General features: G+C 39.4%; 6 protein-coding genes across 10 annotated transcripts; 1 reads left to right on the top strand and 5 right to left on the bottom strand.

The window, feature by feature from the left end:
• Positions 1 to 71: 71 nt before the first annotated feature.
• On the bottom strand, positions 72 to 4456 carry LOC135162072 (ubiquitin-protein ligase E3C). The gene is made up of 2 exons (XM_064120176.1): positions 1017 to 4456; positions 72 to 906 (listed from the first exon to the last, which is right to left on the bottom strand). The coding sequence occupies exons 1-2, from the start codon at positions 4065 to 4067 to the stop codon at positions 739 to 741; spliced, it is 3219 nt and encodes a 1072-aa protein (XP_063976246.1). The 5' UTR covers positions 4068 to 4456; the 3' UTR covers positions 72 to 738.
• A 367-nt stretch (positions 4457 to 4823) lies between these two features.
• On the bottom strand, positions 4824 to 7603 carry LOC135162114 (uncharacterized). Its single transcript, XM_064120271.1, has 8 exons — positions 7294 to 7603; positions 6953 to 7079; positions 6782 to 6875; positions 6576 to 6691; positions 6101 to 6334; positions 5419 to 5624; positions 5253 to 5321; positions 4824 to 5164 (listed from the first exon to the last, which is right to left on the bottom strand). Exons 1-8 carry the CDS (start codon positions 7325 to 7327, stop codon positions 5007 to 5009), a joined length of 1038 nt encoding a protein of 345 aa, XP_063976341.1. The 5' UTR covers positions 7328 to 7603; the 3' UTR covers positions 4824 to 5006.
• Positions 7430 to 8285, bottom strand: LOC135162131 (uncharacterized). Its single transcript, XM_064120302.1, has 2 exons — positions 7897 to 8285; positions 7430 to 7674 (listed from the first exon to the last, which is right to left on the bottom strand). The coding sequence occupies exons 1-2, from the start codon at positions 8202 to 8204 to the stop codon at positions 7527 to 7529; spliced, it is 456 nt and encodes a 151-aa protein (XP_063976372.1). The 5' UTR covers positions 8205 to 8285; the 3' UTR covers positions 7430 to 7526.
• Positions 7430 to 11607, bottom strand: LOC135162090 (glutamate receptor ionotropic, kainate glr-3-like). The gene is made up of 11 exons (XM_064120226.1): positions 11173 to 11607; positions 10826 to 10970; positions 10543 to 10725; positions 10325 to 10479; positions 10143 to 10239; positions 9722 to 10026; positions 9371 to 9554; positions 9101 to 9191; positions 8875 to 9030; positions 8616 to 8699; positions 7430 to 8543 (listed from the first exon to the last, which is right to left on the bottom strand). Exons 1-11 carry the CDS (start codon positions 11363 to 11365, stop codon positions 8286 to 8288), a joined length of 1851 nt encoding a protein of 616 aa, XP_063976296.1. The 5' UTR covers positions 11366 to 11607; the 3' UTR covers positions 7430 to 8285.
• On the bottom strand, positions 11385 to 16667 carry LOC135162087 (glutamate receptor U1-like). Of its 3 annotated transcripts, XM_064120217.1 has the most exons (13): positions 15542 to 16667; positions 15335 to 15479; positions 14898 to 15080; positions 14589 to 14743; positions 14415 to 14511; positions 13954 to 14258; positions 13534 to 13717; positions 13323 to 13413; positions 13112 to 13261; positions 12958 to 13041; positions 12205 to 12557; positions 11698 to 12122; positions 11385 to 11495 (listed from the first exon to the last, which is right to left on the bottom strand). In XM_064120217.1, the coding sequence occupies exons 1-12, from the start codon at positions 15708 to 15710 to the stop codon at positions 12101 to 12103; spliced, it is 1938 nt and encodes a 645-aa protein (XP_063976287.1). In that variant the 5' UTR covers positions 15711 to 16667; the 3' UTR covers positions 11385 to 11495; positions 11698 to 12100. The 3 variants fall into 3 exon arrangements, with proteins under 3 accessions (XP_063976287.1, XP_063976289.1, XP_063976288.1); XM_064120218.1 differs by lacking the exon at positions 11385 to 11495 and having other exon boundaries at positions 11795 to 12105; XM_064120219.1 differs by lacking the exons at positions 11385 to 11495; positions 12958 to 13041 and having other exon boundaries at positions 11793 to 12122.
• On the top strand, positions 13581 to 18916 carry LOC135162117 (probable 3-hydroxyisobutyrate dehydrogenase, mitochondrial). Of its 3 annotated transcripts, none has more exons than XM_064120274.1 (8): positions 13581 to 13722; positions 16951 to 17078; positions 17221 to 17300; positions 17423 to 17601; positions 17714 to 17835; positions 18037 to 18247; positions 18341 to 18467; positions 18523 to 18916. In XM_064120274.1, the coding sequence occupies exons 2-8, from the start codon at positions 17024 to 17026 to the stop codon at positions 18703 to 18705; spliced, it is 957 nt and encodes a 318-aa protein (XP_063976344.1). In that variant the 5' UTR covers positions 13581 to 13722; positions 16951 to 17023; the 3' UTR covers positions 18706 to 18916. The 3 variants fall into 3 exon arrangements, with proteins under 3 accessions (XP_063976344.1, XP_063976346.1, XP_063976345.1); XM_064120275.1 differs by lacking the exon at positions 13581 to 13722 and adding an exon at positions 16808 to 16826; XM_064120276.1 differs by lacking the exon at positions 16951 to 17078 and having other exon boundaries at positions 13586 to 13722.
• The last annotated feature ends 119 nt before the right edge of the window (positions 18917 to 19035 follow it).

Genomic DNA, 19035 nt, shown 5'->3' with positions numbered 1-19035 from the left:
AAAAAAAAGTTCTAAATTGAAAAATTCTAAGAATGAGCTTTCCAAGGAGTCATTGTAAAAAAAGCCACATATACCATTTCACCGTGGCCCCGATTACATTTTAATGTTCCAAATTTCACATATACAATAATAAGAAAGATCATCAAAGACGAAAAATATGTTTGTATAATAATATATCCATATATCACAAGGTTTTGTAATTGGAGAAAGAAAAAAAGGCCAGTCCACTGAGACTAGGCTAACAATTACATCAACATTTGACATTTATTTCACTATGACACCGTAGAAGAATTACTTGATTTCACATATATATCCCACACGGTGCAGCACATAAATTCATTCTCGATAATTCTATACACGTCTCTATGTTTCACATGATCGGGTCCTATAAATACTCGTTAAATCATCTTCAGTAATAAGTCGATATACCACCGCTGAAAAATAAACACACAACTCGATATACATAATTTACAATCATCTAGAGATATCAACTGCAAAATTATGAAGAAACACCTCGTTCACGAAAAATCCAAAATATCCCCATCAAAAATGTAATTATTTTCGCTAAATTATCGTTCGGTTTCAATATTCAGTAATCATCTCCACAAAATCCCCGAGAATTGTAGATATTTTAATGGCACAGTCTTGAATGATTTACTGTCAGAACAATGACAGTTGATAAACTGCTGATGAAAAAGATAAATTGTAACACATTGTGTTTTTGTTTGATGGGCTCAATTAGCTAAGTTCAAATCCAGCGCCAGCTTGAATCGCATAGAGCAGTTTTTCACGTAGTGTTGATTCATCTAGAAATTCTGGCAGTTTTAGAAGATTCATACAGGTACTGGATGTTGGTAGACGATCGATTGTGCCGGCGTGTTGTATGCAAAAGGGTGGATCAAGTTCCTGATACAGAGAATTCATTAATATTGTTTGCCAGTGTTAGTTCAAATAAAAAAGAATGTTAACAATCGCTATGATAATTAATAATAATCCCTCTCCCCGGCCCTGGTTACCTTAAAGCCTAGAAGAGGCGGTCTGCTGCAGCTAGTAACAAATTTGAGAAGCTGTCCTTTCTGCTTATTAGTAAAACTCTCCACAACCTTCCAGAACGTGACAATAGTACGATGATCAGGAGCATATCCCCCTGTGTAATTAGTGTGCATCTTCAAGTCGTCCACATCTACAGGAATCTGTGCCCCAGAAATAAGGACCTGCATCTCCTTATTATTGAACATCTGCAGCCACTCCAGAGGGATGACATTAGCGATGCCCTGCTTAAAGGCATAGCACTGAGGTCTGATCTCCTTATTAAGTTTATAATCTGCCATCAGATGAATGTACTCAATTCTGTTGTCATTGGTCACTGGGATCTGTGAGCCCTTGGGCTTCAGTTCATCGATCCTTCTCTCGCCAAGTTCATCAGAGAGAACAGTGAAGTCTAGGCCAAGATCAGAAACATCCCCTTTGTAGCTCTTCAAGTACAAAAGATTTCGGTACATGACGGGATCCAAGGACGCTAGATGATGCACATCAACGTCCGATTGTCTTCCCACAATTTTTGAGAGGAAGAACTCAGCGAAGGGCAGCTCCACAAGAAGATTCTCATAAATCGCCTTTCCCATCATTCTCCCAATGAAGTAGTAATGCTTTGGAAAATCGTCGACAAGCAGATGAACCGTTGGGTTGGGGTACAACATGTTGTCCTTGGTGAGCCTGAAGAAGCCCCTGTTGGGATCAAAGCTGGTCTTTAACAGTTCAGAAAGAAACTCCCTGATGAGTCCCCCACCGTCAACTCCAGCCTCTTCAACCCCAGCAGTATTAACCAACTGGACCCTCATCTTGAGCCTCAACTCAGGTTCATTCTCAGGAGATAGCTTGTCAAGAGCATCCTCATACAGATAGTTCCTTCTGACCGATATCTGAATAGAGGGGCCCTGCATGAAGTGGGTGAGCTCCCCCTGATGCTCCATTTTGTCCCGATAAATTAATGACTGAAGAACCATGACTCGATCATTGAAAGGAACGATGAAGGGAACTTCTCTGAGAAGTGTCAGCATCCTGATCTCCTTGGTGGACAGCGGTGGGCCCTGTTCACTCTTCTCTTGATCCTGAGATAGACTCCTCAAGCCCTGAAACGGTGACTGAGTCGTACGATTGGTTCTCCTTCTCCAGGTGATGTCCTGGGGTTTGTCCAAGGGAATAGGAATGTTCGAGGTGATCCAGTGGCCATCAGGACAAAATTGCCTCCTCAGATCTCTCGTGTGTAGCTGTCTGAGGAGTCCAGAGGTTGCTTTGAACAGATGAACCCACATCTGTGTATCTTGTTTGTTCTGAATGCCCTTCGCCGAAGGGCCCAGGACAGCTCGTTTGTAGTCATCCCTGACGGTAGGTCGACAATCAGGGAAGGCCAGTTCCACCAGACCAAGGCAAACACCTTTCAGATAATCACTGAGAGGCACCAACTCTCCAGTTGTGAAGGGCATTGCTGTCCGCTCGTCGTCAGACTCCTGCTCCTCCATAGAATTCTCCTTTGACTCAGCAAAAAACTCGGAGTCGTGTAAAGTGGCTATCAGCAGACTGAACAGCGAACAGAAGACAGCCATCAACGATGCTATGTTCTTCGAGTCCTCAGCAGTGGGGGCTATCCCTCTGGACATTATCTGCACCAGTGGTGTCGATCCTCCACCGAATATCGAAGTCTGTTTAGTCGTTATCAGTGCAGTCCACAGTTTTCTCACAAATTCTGGTTTGAACGCCAGCATGTAGAGGAGTTTGTACTTGTGAGAAGCTAGCTTATCAGTTCTAAGTAGGTTATGACAGAGTTGGCAGAGGGACTGGAGAACAGCAGGCTCCTCGGTCTTATCCAAGGACGTCAAAATCCTGCTGACCCTGTCGTCTTCATTCAGCATCTTGATACACTGGAGCATTATCTCCACTTGGCTCTGGTCCACCATGACTACGTCAGTATCAGAGATGCTCATGTCATCGTTGTCATCGACCATGTTGTCGTTGGTAGGGGATTCCGAGGGCAGAGGGCTCAGTGTTGTTGATGTCAAAGAAGCAAGAACCTGCACGTAGTTCAGTAGAACAGTGTCTGATGTGGAGGGATTGAAATCCTTGGGCTCCAGAGAGAGGACAGCGTACAGAAGACTTTTTGTTGGAACAATCTCCAGTCTGTTGATACAGCATATCAGCTCTGCATAGGGAAAACTCGACAGTTCTGATAGTGCGGGTATTAGGAATAATCTGACTGGATCCGACATCCTCGGTACCAAGATTGTATTCACAAACTCTTTGATCACTATCAGGGCAAAGTCATTATCGTATTTTGTGTCTGTGGACAGTATCAGCGGTTGTTTTATCAAGTCAAAGTAGCATTTTATCCTCGGAGTTGGAGGAATTGACGTGGATTGGTCGAGCGGGGGAATGTTCTCTTCGAGGAGTTTTTTCACATTTGCAAAGTATGAGTTCTGGACTAGGTATTTCAGGATGTCCCTGAGGTGATTCCTATAATTTTCGTTAGAGTCCTTCTGATCCTGACTTTTTTCAGACGTTATAAAGCTCTCAAGGACTCGCAGGGGTGGAGCTGTTGAAATTTGTCGGTTTATGCTGCTTATCTCCAGAATAAACTGCAGACACAGTTTTAAGATCCATCGCAATCGCCACAGCCAGTCACTATTGCTGTACCTGTTCAGAATGTCATTTTTGTTCGCGAGAATGTGCTCCAGCAACCAGATCAATCTCTCGTAGTCGGTCTTTGTGTCATAGAAAAATAGGAGGGTTCTTATGTAGGGAATTAGCTCGGTTGTTTGCAGTTTACCTCGGACTTGGGATTTTGCTCTATCAAATTCTACTCGACAATTTCGTTTCACGGATTGACGGATCAGGTAGCTTCGGGTTTGAGCATGAATTTTCAATGCTGCATTTTGACGTTTACGTTGCTGTTCACGTTTGTTTCGCTCCAGCTGTGCATGCTGAAGAAGGGCAGCTTTCTCGTCACGACGACTGGCTCCAGCCAAATTTTGCTGGGGCCTTCGACGATAATCACCCTCGAAACTGTACATTTTGCATCACCAGGAGACTCTATAGACGTTTTTAGAGGCTTTCGACACTACGAGGAGATTAATTGAGGGACGGAGGTGACTTCGTTGACATTGCAGGACAGTCACACTGTCTCAGTATTTGTTTTTGTCCAGTGACATTTAATCGTACGTTTGGAGGGCTCACAAGACCTGATGGTATTTAATTAAGAGTATTGGCACTTGTTCGCGTTGGTTGGGTTCGCACAAGGACTTTTTGGGGTTCGCACTAGAGTTAGGTTAAAGTACACGAGACTGGGGATAGTGGAGTCATGGCAATCGTCGAATTTTTCGGGCGTAAATGACGGAGACGTTTTTTTAATGATGGTTAACGCGGCACTGTAGATGTGTACTCCCAGACTTGTCATTGATATAGTGCAGTATGGCCTCGGCAGGTACTGCGGCGGTGTGGGTGAGGGTTATGTTGGTGACTTGTTTAGTCGAGTGATTTTTGTAATAGTCGTGTGCAGAGGGCAGCCGTGAGCGAGTCTCCTTTTTTTACTATGAATGGTGACCGTAGATTAGGATTTTTTCGAATTGTTTTGTAGTGATTCGAGATATGGTGATTGCTTTTTCTGTCTCATTTTACGGATCCAAATAATTAGTGCAAAAAAATTTACGAAGCTGTTTGACTCAAAATGTTGGAGGTTAATATTAAGGTTTGTTCATATTGTTGACTCTCCTAAATCGGTCCTTTAAATTGGGCTTTAAAATTTTTGTGTGTAATAGGTAAATCATCCATTGTGAACAAAAGGAACCACTTTATTTAAAATATACAGATTCATTTGTAGTATTTTAAACTAATTTATTTACAGAGTCGTGTAGAAAACTTGGAGGTGACTGACAACAATAATGAATGACAGTCAGGAGTGCAAAGAAATCACTGAGATAAATCAGAAAGTACAAATCTACACTAATGGTAAATTAATCTATAATTGTTTCTTTCGGGTACAAGTGGATTTTGGACTGTTCCTTGCCGAAGCGGATCCATGCGAGCAATCGCCAACGTTCCAGAATCCAGTACGTAATCCTTAGGTGATAATTGAATGCATTTCTTACGAAAAATCCGATATAAGGAGTTCCTGAAATAAATAAGCGACTTTCATAATGTCAACGTATGTGTATGATCATTGACAATATTACATGATAATTATGTGATGGAGTATTTACCTATAAGGTACAGGATGCAGGCTCTGTATGCGTAGTTTAATTGACTAGCGAACCCCAGTGGTTTGTCATCTGCAATATTTCCCCATTGTATCATCAAAATTGGTTTGCAATGGATTTTTTCCCAAATTCATTCAGTCCTGTCATTTTAGATGCTGGAGATACTCACATTTCAATCCACTCATATCGTACCAAAAGCTCATCAAAGAATCGTAATTAAGAACAGGATTAATACACCACATTCCATCTAGCAGCGCCTTTGTCATTTCTGGAAATTTCTCCGGATAATTTTTCATGTGGGGCCTGAATACCTCGTTGACTATTTTTGCGCACAGTTCAGTGGTTTCGGCCTCATTTTTGCGACAAATATTTAGGCTGCAATGGAATGATGTGTGACGAAAATATTTTAATACATCTATTTCTTTCAGGGATGTATTCAGTTTTTCAACATCGTATTTATGCAGTCAAGGCATTAGTATGCAATTTTTATCAGGAATTATGTTGATGATATTCCTCCACAAAACGGTTCTGTCCGTAGTAATCAGGAGCGAACTCCTTCAATAATAATGAACATAATAAACTGCATCGAAAGTCTTCCTTATAGAACGTGCGGATTTGAGAAAAAGAAGAAGAATCATTAACGCGATTTCCATTCGTTTACATATTTTTATATTGCAAAACTTGCTGACTCAGAATGTCTCTTTAGACAACCGGAATTTCCTTATTTGTTTGATAATACAGCGAATGTTGCCAGAGGAACAATGTTTATAATTGGGGGGGAATCAGGGGGCCTCACAGGCAGTGATGTTGAGGATAAATATAAAAGTTCATGGATTATTTCGTTTTCTCACTGATCAGAGATTCCAATAGCATGTCCAACGACTCGCCATAAATGAGTAAATCCCTCTCTTCCTTCTTTCTCGTTCGTCAGACTCAATTTGGTCGGTGTAACGAGTGCATATCCCATGAAACCGAACTGTGTTAGGGCCATATCACGATGGGTTATTCCGCCCATTCCAGCTTTCCTGGATTTCCGACTGCTCGTGGAGTGCAGATATCTCATGACATTTATGGATTTCCAGAACCTTGAAAACAATTACACGACGAGAAATCAGTCTATTGAGAGAGCTACAATGTTTAAAAACTTTCAATTATATTTTATTATCTCTCAGTCTCTGGTTCACTAAAGGAATGATACAAGAAAAATTTTGGGAATTTTCTACATGATTTTAGTGGCTTTTGGCCGGTCTCGTAAACTATTGATCAAAAAACATTATTCAAAATTGCAATTAATTAATTAATTCCCTTAGATTATTCAATATTTACCTGGAGTTGGGATCGTTAATATCAGACACATACAGTTCGCGCACATGCAGTATCGTCTCGAGATACCTAGTGAACGCCTTACAGGCAGTGCCACTTTTTTTCGTCCATACTAGGATCTAAAAGGATCAATTTGACAATTGCATAAAATATTAATTGGCACTCCGGGACAATCATTACTCAATAAAAAAATTATAATTTGTCTTCACTTTCAAGATCGATGGAATAACTAAAACAGCGAGGAGTCCACTTATGGCGCCTAGAGTACACCCCATGTAATTATTGCAATAGTACTTCTGTCCACTGAAATGCGTTAATCGTATGTTAATTATTTTAAAATAGTGGGGGATTATTATGATAGGAATGAGATGAAAACTTACGCTTTGAATAAGTGCTCGTCATACCAGTCTGGTAAGTCATCTTTTCTAAAGGCTCTCGGTGTTTCATCAATAACACTCGTGTCATCGACTAGATCGGCAAAGTGCTGGTCAACTGTAACTGCTTGAGCTGAAATAGTAACGAAGGGGAGGAGTCAGATCTTCCTCAGGCACAAAAAAAGTAAGATGAAAGCCTATAAGTAATCTATCATATATCATAATTTATAAGTCAATAGTTGGTAAAATTCCATTAACAAGAATTGTGCAATGAAAATAAAAACAAAATGAACAAAATGAAATAAATTTACATGCGAATTTTCCATTAGAAAATCGAGTGCACATACCTTCGTTTATGTGTTCCTCTCGCGTCATTCTCATGAGTTGGCGTAATTAAGATATATTACAGATGTCCGGGAGGGAAGATTGAAGCCTGTATGACTCCCGCTTTTATTCAACGTCACTTCATCATCATTGTGATGCACATCCGAATGAGTTTTTTACTATTTTTGACAATGAACTTGAGGAAGTTGGAGTTTGAGTGACCGAAAACAGTACCAATTCTTTCAGTATCTTTTTGTTACATCCGTACGAGCATGAGGATGTTCGTAGAAGAGGTAATAAAAGAGAGAACCGGCTTTGCTTCCGTAGGCAGACTGGTCGCTCTGCTTGGAGAGGCTGCCGATCGGAGCCAGGTGTAGCCATATAGTATACCCGTATGTAAAATGCTGGGAGAGGGGGAAAGGTTTATTCATTTCGAGGCGCGATTTCAGTTACAAATTTTTCGTTTCAGTTCGCGGTTTTGGTGCTTTAAACTTTGACTCAATTTTATGAATTTTTTGTACAATTTTTCTGATCCTTAATTTTTAAAATTTTTGTTTTGCAAATGTCCTAAGAAGATTTAGCGGCTACTTTTATTATTTGTTATGTAATATTTTTGGAATTGTTACCCTCGTAGTGCGTCCTGTTTTTGAAAATATTCTCGGAGGTGAGAATTAGCGAATCGTCCCTTCCATGTTCGAAGTGACAGTTGTGAATGTGTAGGGGCATTAAACAGAGTGGACGAGGGCAAACTTAAATCAGTTCGATATCTACATTTATCTATATTTGTGAAGCTACACTTTGCACTTGTATTCTTATCACAATACCTTCCACATGTCCCACACGCTCTTCGCAATTTTTTAGAATATTTGCACAGTATTAACGTGGATGGCCAAGTAATCTGCGCAAATGAAAAATTTTCACTAAAATCCGCCATCAAAAATACATAACTGCCTTCAGAAATTCGAAGAATACCAACAATTTTTAAGGAACTGTGATTGAAAATTTCTGCAGCTGCTTAACTGCACTTGCATAGTCGATGTGCCTTGTTTTTACTCGTTAATTCAAAGTAGAAAATAATTGTTGCTATTATGTAGCCAATGAGAAGTACTACGAATCCTGCACCGAGAGGTTTCAATTTCAAAGCTCTAGGGCCGTCAGTATTTTCTCCGTCGTGCTCGATAAAAACATCGCGATGACTGCCGTTGACCCTGCGACGAATGACGTCTCGCAGGTGATATTCAACTAAACCAGTTTCCGTTAAGCGTCGCATCATCTATTTTTTTAAAAATTCCCCATTGATTAATAAATAAAATGCAGTTGTGGAGTTTACTCAAGACGTAATTACGGTGTCAATTGAGGGCACAAGCCATGATTGAGCGCCGAAGGAAATATAGAATTTAGCTGTCGATTCTCGCATCACCCTGTAATTCTGAAAAATATGAGGAAAAAGGATAAAAGATTGGCGGAATGTCGGAAAATCAAAATTACTAGTTTTAGAGGGTCAGAAACCGGAAGCCACCGATCTTCTCTGTGAACGTAATTTTGCGGTGTTTTTTTTCGATTTTGTAGGATGTAGGATATTGTAATATTGATGGGTTATTTACAGCAAGATCGCTATTGCAAATGTTGACCTCTGGGAAGAAGATCGAATGGCTGATCTTTCCAATAATAGCGTAATTGCCTTTTCGAATTTTCGACTGTCTATCTTCTTGACTGTTTTCGATGAGGAATCCGTTGGACAATTGTTTGGCGTATGGATCCTGTAAAAATATTCTTCTGATCTTATATATTTGCTATAATTTATGCATGTTAGCATTGTTGATATTTTACGTTCAGGTCGAAGTAATGTTTGTAGTTCGGCGGTGTTCTTTCCCGACCCCACGTTAGATTAGCTTTGACAAATTGGGCTATTGTGTCAATCCTGGAAAAATAGCAATTAAGAAATATACGAGCGAAGCTCGAAAGCTTTCGTATTCTAGCGGTACTCAGATACTATCAGACCAGAAGAATTATGAGGTGTGGTACAGAGAAATATTCATTTCTGAATAATTGCTAAATTTTTTTTCACAGGTAATTATGCACGTTCTGTGGATTAATTACCTTGGCGCATAGTCTGGAGTAGTTAGTATTGCAGCTAAACTGCTAGAATAGGCCGTTACCATGAGAAGTCCAGCAAAGTGCCAAAATTGAAGTTGAATTCGAATTCCCTGAGTTTTTCGAGGCGCCCAGGTACCCACTAGTCGGCCTACCACTTCCATGAGGGTATTTATATAGCTTCTGAACCCTTCAATATGACATTTATGTTAAACATATTAAAACTGAGAGCCACACCCGATTAACAGTAAAAATCCCGTTGATGTCTCGTCCATTTTCGTGCGAATCGGGTCAAAAAGGACAACACATTGATCATGTGAATATCCTAATTTTCTGTACGAATAATTAAATAATTACTTGGAGGTAATTTCGAATTAATCCGTGCCTTCCCCCATATGGCGATGCTTTCGAGTACGACAATTGCAATGACCGCGATCCAAACGTTCAGTCGAAAGGGTCTCGCAAGGGCCCAAACATTCTCTGTGGGTTTTGGTCGGGGTACCAGAAAGTTTATCCACACTTGGTGCCAGGGCACAGATAAATTCACGTACTGGGATTTTTCGACCTCGAGCCAGACCTCTCCGAATGCCAAATCAACTTCTTTTCTGTATAATAGACCGATCATTCCCCCGTTCCAAGCAGTCCCATTGGCCCGCCCATGTCTGAAAAAATGATTTTGTTTTCGTTAATTAAAAATAGCTAATAAGGTTTCCTGTTGGCGCAAAAGATGAGGAATTTTTATTGAATATTTCCTTTCGTATATTTTTCTGTTTCAAACCTGTAGGGACCATCAGGTTTTCTTATTATCCACGTGAAGTTCATTTGCTCAGCCATTATCAGAAATAATTTCACTTCAACTCCGTCCAACTCGTATTCTGTAAAAAAAAATGTACTAATTGTAAATGATGAAGTTACAAAATATTGATTAACAATATCCATCAGCAAACACAAAGTGTCTACCATCATTTGTCACGAAGTACTGCCCCTGAATTCCATTAACAGTCCTGTTGACGGTTGTCGACAGATATGAGAACGGTGCTATATTGAATGTTGTAATTATTAATTGTCGGCCCTCGAGATCAACGATGCCGGTCTTGTGACGCATCTCGGAGGATCTGTTAGCCAAAAAATCGCATAAACACAACAATCTAATTTTTTTTCAGAATATTTCGCCGCACCTGTGGACTTTCTTGAACACGCGGGGCTGCAGAAAATTTTCGGATAAGGTCCAATTGCCAGTGTGTGACACGATATTGACATTGGAATGTTGAAAAAGACTGACATTGAGTAGAGGTGAATCGTCTTGCAAATTACCATCAACGATGATGAGAATTTCAGTCGTGGAGACTGCGGTTGGAACTCTGAATATATGAAAACGACATTATTTCCATGGGCAGAAGACTAATCGTTGCTGTTACGGTTTTATTTTTTCATCGACAACTGTATTTTTCATTCACTTACCTGCTCATGGCTTGAGCAAGGCTTTTTTCAGTGGATCCCACCAGGAAGAATCCGCGACACCCGTATTCAATGCTTCCAGTCGTGTAATCATACGGGTATATTTTTATGAATAAATTGAACAACGTTCCTACATTCCTTGTTGTTTCTGTCAACAATTGGGTGGAGGCAATCATAAGTAATATAAGATACAACAATAGAGCGTAATAGAGACACTTCAGTCCAGAAATTTTATGCAAATCGATTCGAATTTTCAATGCGAACTATTTTATATAAAAAAAATCAGTACAGTGCGATTTTTGATGAATATTTTATAAAATGTTTTGTCCGGTATTTCGACGGTAATTTACCATTGATGAAGATATTGCAACACGTAGATAGGGCATAGGAATATTTTATCATCATTTCAAAGTCCCTGTCATTCAACCACAATCGGCGATCGATATCAAATTTAATATCACCTCTTGCACTCGTGAAATTGCCTAAATGCAGTAAAATAGGCAAATATTTCCATATTGCTGAAGGTCGAACTCCAAGGCCCATTTTAACTATTGCACGAACTTTTTGCGAATGCAATGAAGAGCCTTTGCGGTTGTTCTCTCGATTATACTGAATCTAGTCCACCGTTCTGCTCGATCATCATATGACTTTCGTCTTCAAATTTATTGTTGACCTGTCAGATGAGGAGTGGATAATCGACCTTCATATCATGGATAATCAAAAAACATGTGGGAAGGCTGTTTCCACATCTATCGCCTTATTATTAAGCCCTTGATAATAACCCGCTTTGCCCATATTGTAAACACGCACACCGTTAATTGAGATGCACAGGCCGATAGAAAGAGGTAGTCACACGAAAATTTGCAATTACTCACAATTACCCTCTGAGCTTACGCAAGTCTCGTTGTAATTGTTGACTCATACGGATATAGTTTTAGAAATATTAGTTGATCGAATACTGAAGGATAAATATTATTATATTTATTGACACATGCAGAGGGGCATCAGGAACAGTTTCCAATTACAACAGCTGTCACAACGCGATGGGTTGACACATCAAAAAAGTCCAACGCTCATTATTTCATAGTCTATAATCGGAATTCAATGATTTGTGGAATAACCGTGGTAAATATTACATAATCCTTGTATCATTATTTGCATTCGTTTGATTTCTCTAATAATTATCAAGCACGAGGTAATGATAAAAGAGGTAGACTCCGGCAGATGAAACATTCATTGGTTTTTTCCACCTCTCGACCTTTGATACAGCGGCTCGATTTAATCTGGAATTAATACGTTCCTATTCAACCAAAATACAGTGCAATTACGCGATTATATTCATGACTGTCACAATGGTGGAGACAATAGTTTGAAATAATCACCATTGGTTTGTCGTTCTTTTCTTCCGGAGAGTCTGATGCCTGGCTCTTCTGAGCCTGCAGGATTGATCTGACATGCATGGTACTCTTTTCATATCCATAATTGTCCTGAGAATTGATTTCTCATCGTTGTTCTGCCTCAGTTCAAAATAGAAGATGATTGTGGCAATCGCATGGCCAAGAAACAGAACGATGAATCCTGCTCCCAGTGGCTTCAGCTGCAGAGGTACAGCTCCATCGACATTATCGCCATCCTGCTCGATTCGCACTTCTCGGAGACTTATGCTGGTTCGTCTTTGGATGACGTCTTTCAGGAAATAGTTTGCGAAACCGTGTTCTATCAATCGCGTCATCATCTGAAAATTCGTGGGGGTTAATGGAGTAATAATTACGACTGAAGAACACACTGAGAGAAAAATGAACTGATTTTTTTGACAAGTTTTGCTCGGACTACAAAATCAAAAGCAATGAAATTTAATTATGAATGCAAAGCTGAAAAGAAAGTCGAATAAAATAGTGGACATTAATCCAGTGACTGCTCGCTAATTTAGAATTATTCTCAATTATTTCAAAATGGGTGGGGACCATTTCAAAAGGACAAATATGAAGAAATAAATTTATCTCCCATGAAAAACCGAAATGCTCTTGACAAAAGTTATTTTTTTCTCAGTCTCGGATACCTAAACGAACTTGATGGACCAGAAGGTTCCATCAAAATCAATTGCCAACGAATTGTGAATCGTGGTGAGACATTACTCGGTCTATTGACAGCACAAGCCAAGGTTGAGTTGCGAAGCAGACATAGTACTTTCCAAAACTCTCTTTCATCACTCTGTAATTCTGAAAAGAGCTGTTAGAATTGTCGTCCAATGGATTAATTTTAGTAATAATTATTGAGAGGACTAGTTACATGCAGATCAGACGAACGAATTTCATTCTCAGGAAAGAACATGGACCTGATGATTTTCCCAACGATCGCGTAATTTCCTTGGTCGATTTTCTTCTGCCTTTGAGCCGGCGACTTCTCTGTTTGAAATCTCTCTCGCATTTTTTCACGATACTGCAATAATATTTCAGGAAGATTTTTCCTCGTTAGTTTTACGGGTTTTTTATCCGCTCACCTGCTCCTCGAAGTAGTCATCAAATTTGGGAATTGGACCTTCTCGACCCCATGTTAAATTGCTTTCTAAAAATTGATCGGCCGTATCGATTCTGAAAATGCAGATCAGTAAATATTAGGGAAGACGAGCGAAACAAAAAGACAAATTTTACTTGTCACTTCATAAAACTTTTTATTATCATGCATTCTGCAACTTCTCTGATTCTTTGCACCTTTGTTCATAGTCCGGAGTTGTCAGCCTCGCTGCCAAGCTGCTGGAATAAGCCGTGACAATGAGAAGCCCAGCGAAATGCCAGAGATGCAGCTGAACGCGAAGACCGATCGTCTGTCTAGGCGCCCAAGAACCCAGCAGACGGCCAATTAACTCCAGAAGTGTATTGGAAAAGCTTTTGAACCCTACGGTAACACATGCTAATTAATATTCAATTTATGAATTCCAATAGTCTGAATTTTCTCTCATGATCTTTCTGTGATGAAGAGGATTTTATATTTATTGATTGTGAAGAGCAATCTCAGGGTAAATGTAATCACCTCCTACGTTAATTTACTATCAAGGATGTTCTCAAACAACATAAGGGCTTCTTATTAAAATAAAAATTAAAACTATGTACTACATAACCGGTTTTTCTTACTGGAAGGAACTTTAGGATTAATCCTGGCTTTGCACCAGATATTGAGGCTTTGCATAGCTATGGTAACGACCACCGCAATCCAGACTTCTAGGGTGATTGGTGTCGTGAGGGCCCAGAAGTTGATGATCGGATGTGGCCGGGGTACCAGGAAATGTATAGACACTTGGTACCAGGGCACTGATAAATTTACATATCTGTACGGATCGTAGGTAAACCAGATTCCACCAAAGGCAAGATCAACTTCTTTCCTGAATAACTGACCGATCATTCCGCCCTGCCAAGTGGAATTCTTGGCCCTTCCGTACCTGGAAACAGTCAAGTCCCCCGAAATGATCTGCTTGAGTCAAAGTAAATTCTTTGTTCAAGTCATTTCTATTGACTTCAATAATATTTTGTCAGCAGTGACTATTTAATGTAACATTTTATACGCAGAAATGTTCCCATATTTCAATTCTTCTTACCGATATCCTCCATTAGGTTTTCTAATCATCCACGTGAAGTTCAGGTGTTTAGCCATTATGACGAATAACTTTACCTCAACTCCGTCCCACTCCATCGCTTCGAAACAAATTCAAATGTCCATTAATTACATTATTGTATGAGGTCGTCGGAGAGTAAGATCGCAAATCAATTACTGTCATTTGACGAGAAAAATTCCCCCTCCACTTCATTCACTGTTCTATTTTCACTCGTCGATAGATAAGACATTGGTGGGACATAAAACGTAGCCACCTGTAATTGACGCCCTTCCAGGTCAACAATACCCTTGTTGTGTTTCATATTGGAGTTCCTGTTGGTAAACGAGGTGTGGAATTATACTAGTATTCAGTCTCACTATTCCTATTCTAGTTCCTATTTCTATAAGAAAAATTGAATAGGGAGCTAGTCGGACTGTCTTGCGAACTCAAGAAAGAACATATGTTCATCCTGATTAGATTCTATACCTGGAGACTTTTTTGAACACTCGGGGTAACAGGAACATCTCTGATAAACTCCATCTCCCTGTTGGCGAGATAAGATTGACGTTTGCGTTCTTGTAGAATGAGGCGTTGAATAGGAGGGAATTTTCCTCGATTTCAGAATTAAAAATTATCAGGATTTCAGTTAGAGCGATTGCTGTAGGAACTCTGAAAGATAATTTATTTATGAATACTAGAGACATCAGAGGTATACAAGGGAAACAGTCCCTCCAAAATGAATCGTCTTCAATGGTCAATAACTCGAAAACCGCACAGACAAATTACTGTGACCGCTTTTTGAAGTTAAAAGATCCACAATCCGAAATGTTTTAGGAGAAATTCAAAATAATTAAATTGATAAATTAAATTTTACAGAAGGGACCGTCCCACTTCATTCCACTCCATAAATTGACAACAGAAACTTTTTAACTGCGTTGATAAGACTCCTGGGCTTCTCCGCAAGCAACAAATAAGCGTTACACCTGCGATTGATGTTGTTGACCGTATAATCATGTCCATATAATTTGATAAACTGGTGGAACATCACATCCACCCTCTCCATCAGTCCTGAAATATAAACTTTCTCTCAACTCTCATGACTCGTAGAAACCAATAGCGAATGGAATTACCCTCGACGAAGATATTGCAACACCTGGATCCCTCGAAGGAGTAATCAATCATGTCCTTGAAGTCTTGATCATCCAGCCAAGACGCTCGGTCAAAATCAGTCATAACATGATTTCTGTCTCCACCAACAAAATTACTCACTAGGCAGACCAACATGGCACATTTCCACATTATTCATGCGTTAAATGTCGAACTTCTTGTATTCGCGAGGGACATAATCAACACTCTGACAGCACCGTCAGCCGTATTCCTGTTCTTTGCATGACATTAAACTTCACACTGAACGATCAATAGCATTGTTTTACATGAGAAGCCTCGGGAAATCTCTTGTAGGGATCTTGCTCCGATCATTTATTTTCACGCCAATTTTTTTTGCTTTTCAAGCCCGGTCTAATGGCCATTCGCTGACTCAAAATGTTTGCGTGCCAGGGCGATCGTTTATTTGTTGTAAAACCAAAAGTGCGGTATTACTTTGTATTTTCATCGACCCAAGTGTTGCTGATAAGAGAGACAACATCGATGTGGACAGCGATAGTCTAGATTAATTGCTTCTCTCTATTCGTACTTTTTCCTTTTTTTTACACTGTTATTGATGGAATATTCAATGCGATGGGTAATTGACGTGGATCGTCAGGAATTATAAGTTCAGTTGGCAATGCTTCTAGGGTCGGCATTGGGGTCATGTTTCATAGCAAGAAGTCTTTTCAAACACATCAGTAATTCGTTGACTCTTTGTACTGTTAATTGGAGTATTTATGGATGATTTTTATTTCCATATGATCATTAGGTGAGGGCTCCTCTTTACATGAGGAATGTCGTTATTAATTCCCCATAGAATTGTAATCCTATACATAAAATACCATTAACTTGTTAAAAGCCCACATTGGAAAGATCTGCGTACGATTAATATAAAAAATCCATAAATTTTATGCGGAATAATATCCCATCAATGGGTAGAATCAGCTCGACCCATCAGCCCTAAGTCAATAAAAATTTCCACACATTATTTTGCGACTAATGTACCCTACACTATGGCTAACGTGCATTTCTCCATTGATAAGAGTATTTCACATCCAATCTCGTAATTTCACTCCCTCGTCGTATGGGTTATCTTATCAATCGTTTCATAATATGTTTTCAGCGAGTACATCAGGGGTACTCTATCGTCCCTGACGCACATTGACATAATATTTGAGAATTAAGTATTCTTAATCCTGATAAATTGCGAATTACCCGTTCGTATGCAGTACTTGATGAGACTTTCGACGCGCAAGCACTTCAGAAATTGTAGTTTTAATCACTTTCATTTGAGGAATTAATTTTAACTGCTCATTTTTCGGAATAAGTGCCGATCTGTGAGGCCATTGTGCGGATATACAATTGATGTGCATTCATTTACATTTGATTATAGCACAGTCGTCGGTCACCGATTCTAGCTGAAGTTCCTCAGGTTTTATTCTTTTGTGGCTTTCGTACTCCGCGGTATGGCGACAATCAAGGGTTTTGCAACACTCAGGAGATCGTGTTGTGCAGTCAAAGGTGAATACATGGTATCTGTTACGGAATTTAGACGTTGATAATTTGGCTATTTGCAATCAGTTAATGACGACAGAGGTCCATGACTCAGACACAATTTTCAAAACATGTTTAAAATTTTTGTCCGCTCGTTATTGGTTTTCAGGTCAGCGAAATTTTTCCAGTGTTGGATTCATCGGCCTCGGAAACATGGGCAATAGCATGGCTAAGAATATTATGAAAAAGGTAATTTCAGGAATGCAAAAAATTATCTGCATGAAATACAAAACAAAATACAAAAATCTACAAATTGATTTTTGATTATCAAGTTGATGATCCCAGTACTTTAATGAGAATTTATGTTTCAGGGTTTCAAATTAAATGTTTTTGATATAAATTCATCGGCTGTGACGAATGTCGTTGAAGCGGGAGCTACAGCTGCTTCGAATGTTGCCGAAATTGCAAAAAATTCTGAGGTAGTCATTACAATGTTACCTGCGAATGATCACGTATGGAATTGTTATACAGGAGAAAATGGCCTTTTGAGGTAAAAGTTGATTGTTTTCTGAAGGGCAAGAAATAGCTATAAAGACTGGTATTTCCGTAGAAGAATGTCATAGTACAATTTGTTAAGGTGATTTCATATTTTTCTGTTTCAGTGCTGTGAAGAAGGATGCCCTTTTCATTGACAGTAGTACAATTGATCCACTAGTGTCTCAAAATATTTCTGTGGAGACCCTGAAGAAGGGAGCGAAGTTTCTGGATGGTCCAGTATCAGGAGGTAGATAAAATTCAAGCAGTCAAACGTGCACGATACTTAGTGCAATATTTATTTTTTTAAGCAATTTTGTGAAGTTATTTCTTCTTTGTTGATAATATTCTCAACTAAAACAATGATTTGACATTTTTCATCTTCTCATTTAGCGTTAATTACTGTCTCTAATTATTAATTGGTGAATTGTTTGCCTTATTTCTGTCGTAGGTGTTGTTGGTGCACGCGATGCTACATTGACCTTCATGGTGGGTGGTGAGAAACAACAGTATGAGAGAGCCAAGCCCCTTCTCGAAGCTATGGGAGCACGAGTTGTTCATTGTGGTGATGTGGGCATGGGCCAGGTCGCAAAATTATGTAACAACATGTTATTAGCGATTAGTATGATCGGCGTATCGGAAGCAGTCAACCTTGCCGATCGGTAAGTCCCAAATGAACCTGGAAATAATAAAAATGACCAATTTCATAAATAAAAAATGAAATTATATAGAAAATATCATTCATTGTTCCTTAGACTGGGATTAGATCCCAAAGTGATGACCAGCATCATCAACACAAGTACCGGACGCTGCTGGTCGTCAGAAATCTATCCACCAGTGCCTGGAATAATCGACAGTGTTCCCAGCTCCAATGACTACAAGGTATACTATCGGTGAAAATACTCATGAATTGTGTTTGTAATGGAATTTCTTCCAGGGAGGCTTCACGACCTCATTGATAACGAAAGATCTCGGCCTCGCCCAGGCCGCAGCGACTCGGAGCAACGCAATCATTCCCCTCGGGTCTCTTGCTCATCAAGTTTACAGATCGTTGATGGGGCAGGGATTCTATGATAAGGATTTCAGCGTCATCTACGAATATCTTAAGGGCCATAAGTGATCGGCCATGATCTTCACAACCGACTAAACAGTTGATATTTTTTATATAGTTTTTGTCGTGAAATAAATTTTTTATGTCTTGATAACTGAGACTTATTATCATAAAGTATCATGCAAAACTCAATGAATGAAAACGAAATTGATAAAAGGAATTTTACTACTCCTTTCGGCGATAAGCCGATATTGGAATAAAATTTACAATTTAGTAGTAATTCAATGTTATGAACATAACTATTACTTTTTAATTTATAATTGCCTTCTAAAATTTTCCCATCACATTGGAAAAAAGAATTCTTGTCGAGTAAATATTTGGAAAATGACTCATATATAA

The sequence above is a fragment of the Diachasmimorpha longicaudata genome, chromosome 5 (assembly GCF_034640455.1).
Source record: "Diachasmimorpha longicaudata isolate KC_UGA_2023 chromosome 5, iyDiaLong2, whole genome shotgun sequence".
Lineage (NCBI taxonomy): Eukaryota > Metazoa > Arthropoda > Insecta > Hymenoptera > Braconidae > Diachasmimorpha > Diachasmimorpha longicaudata.
This window is presented reverse-complemented; position numbering and strand designations above follow the sequence as displayed.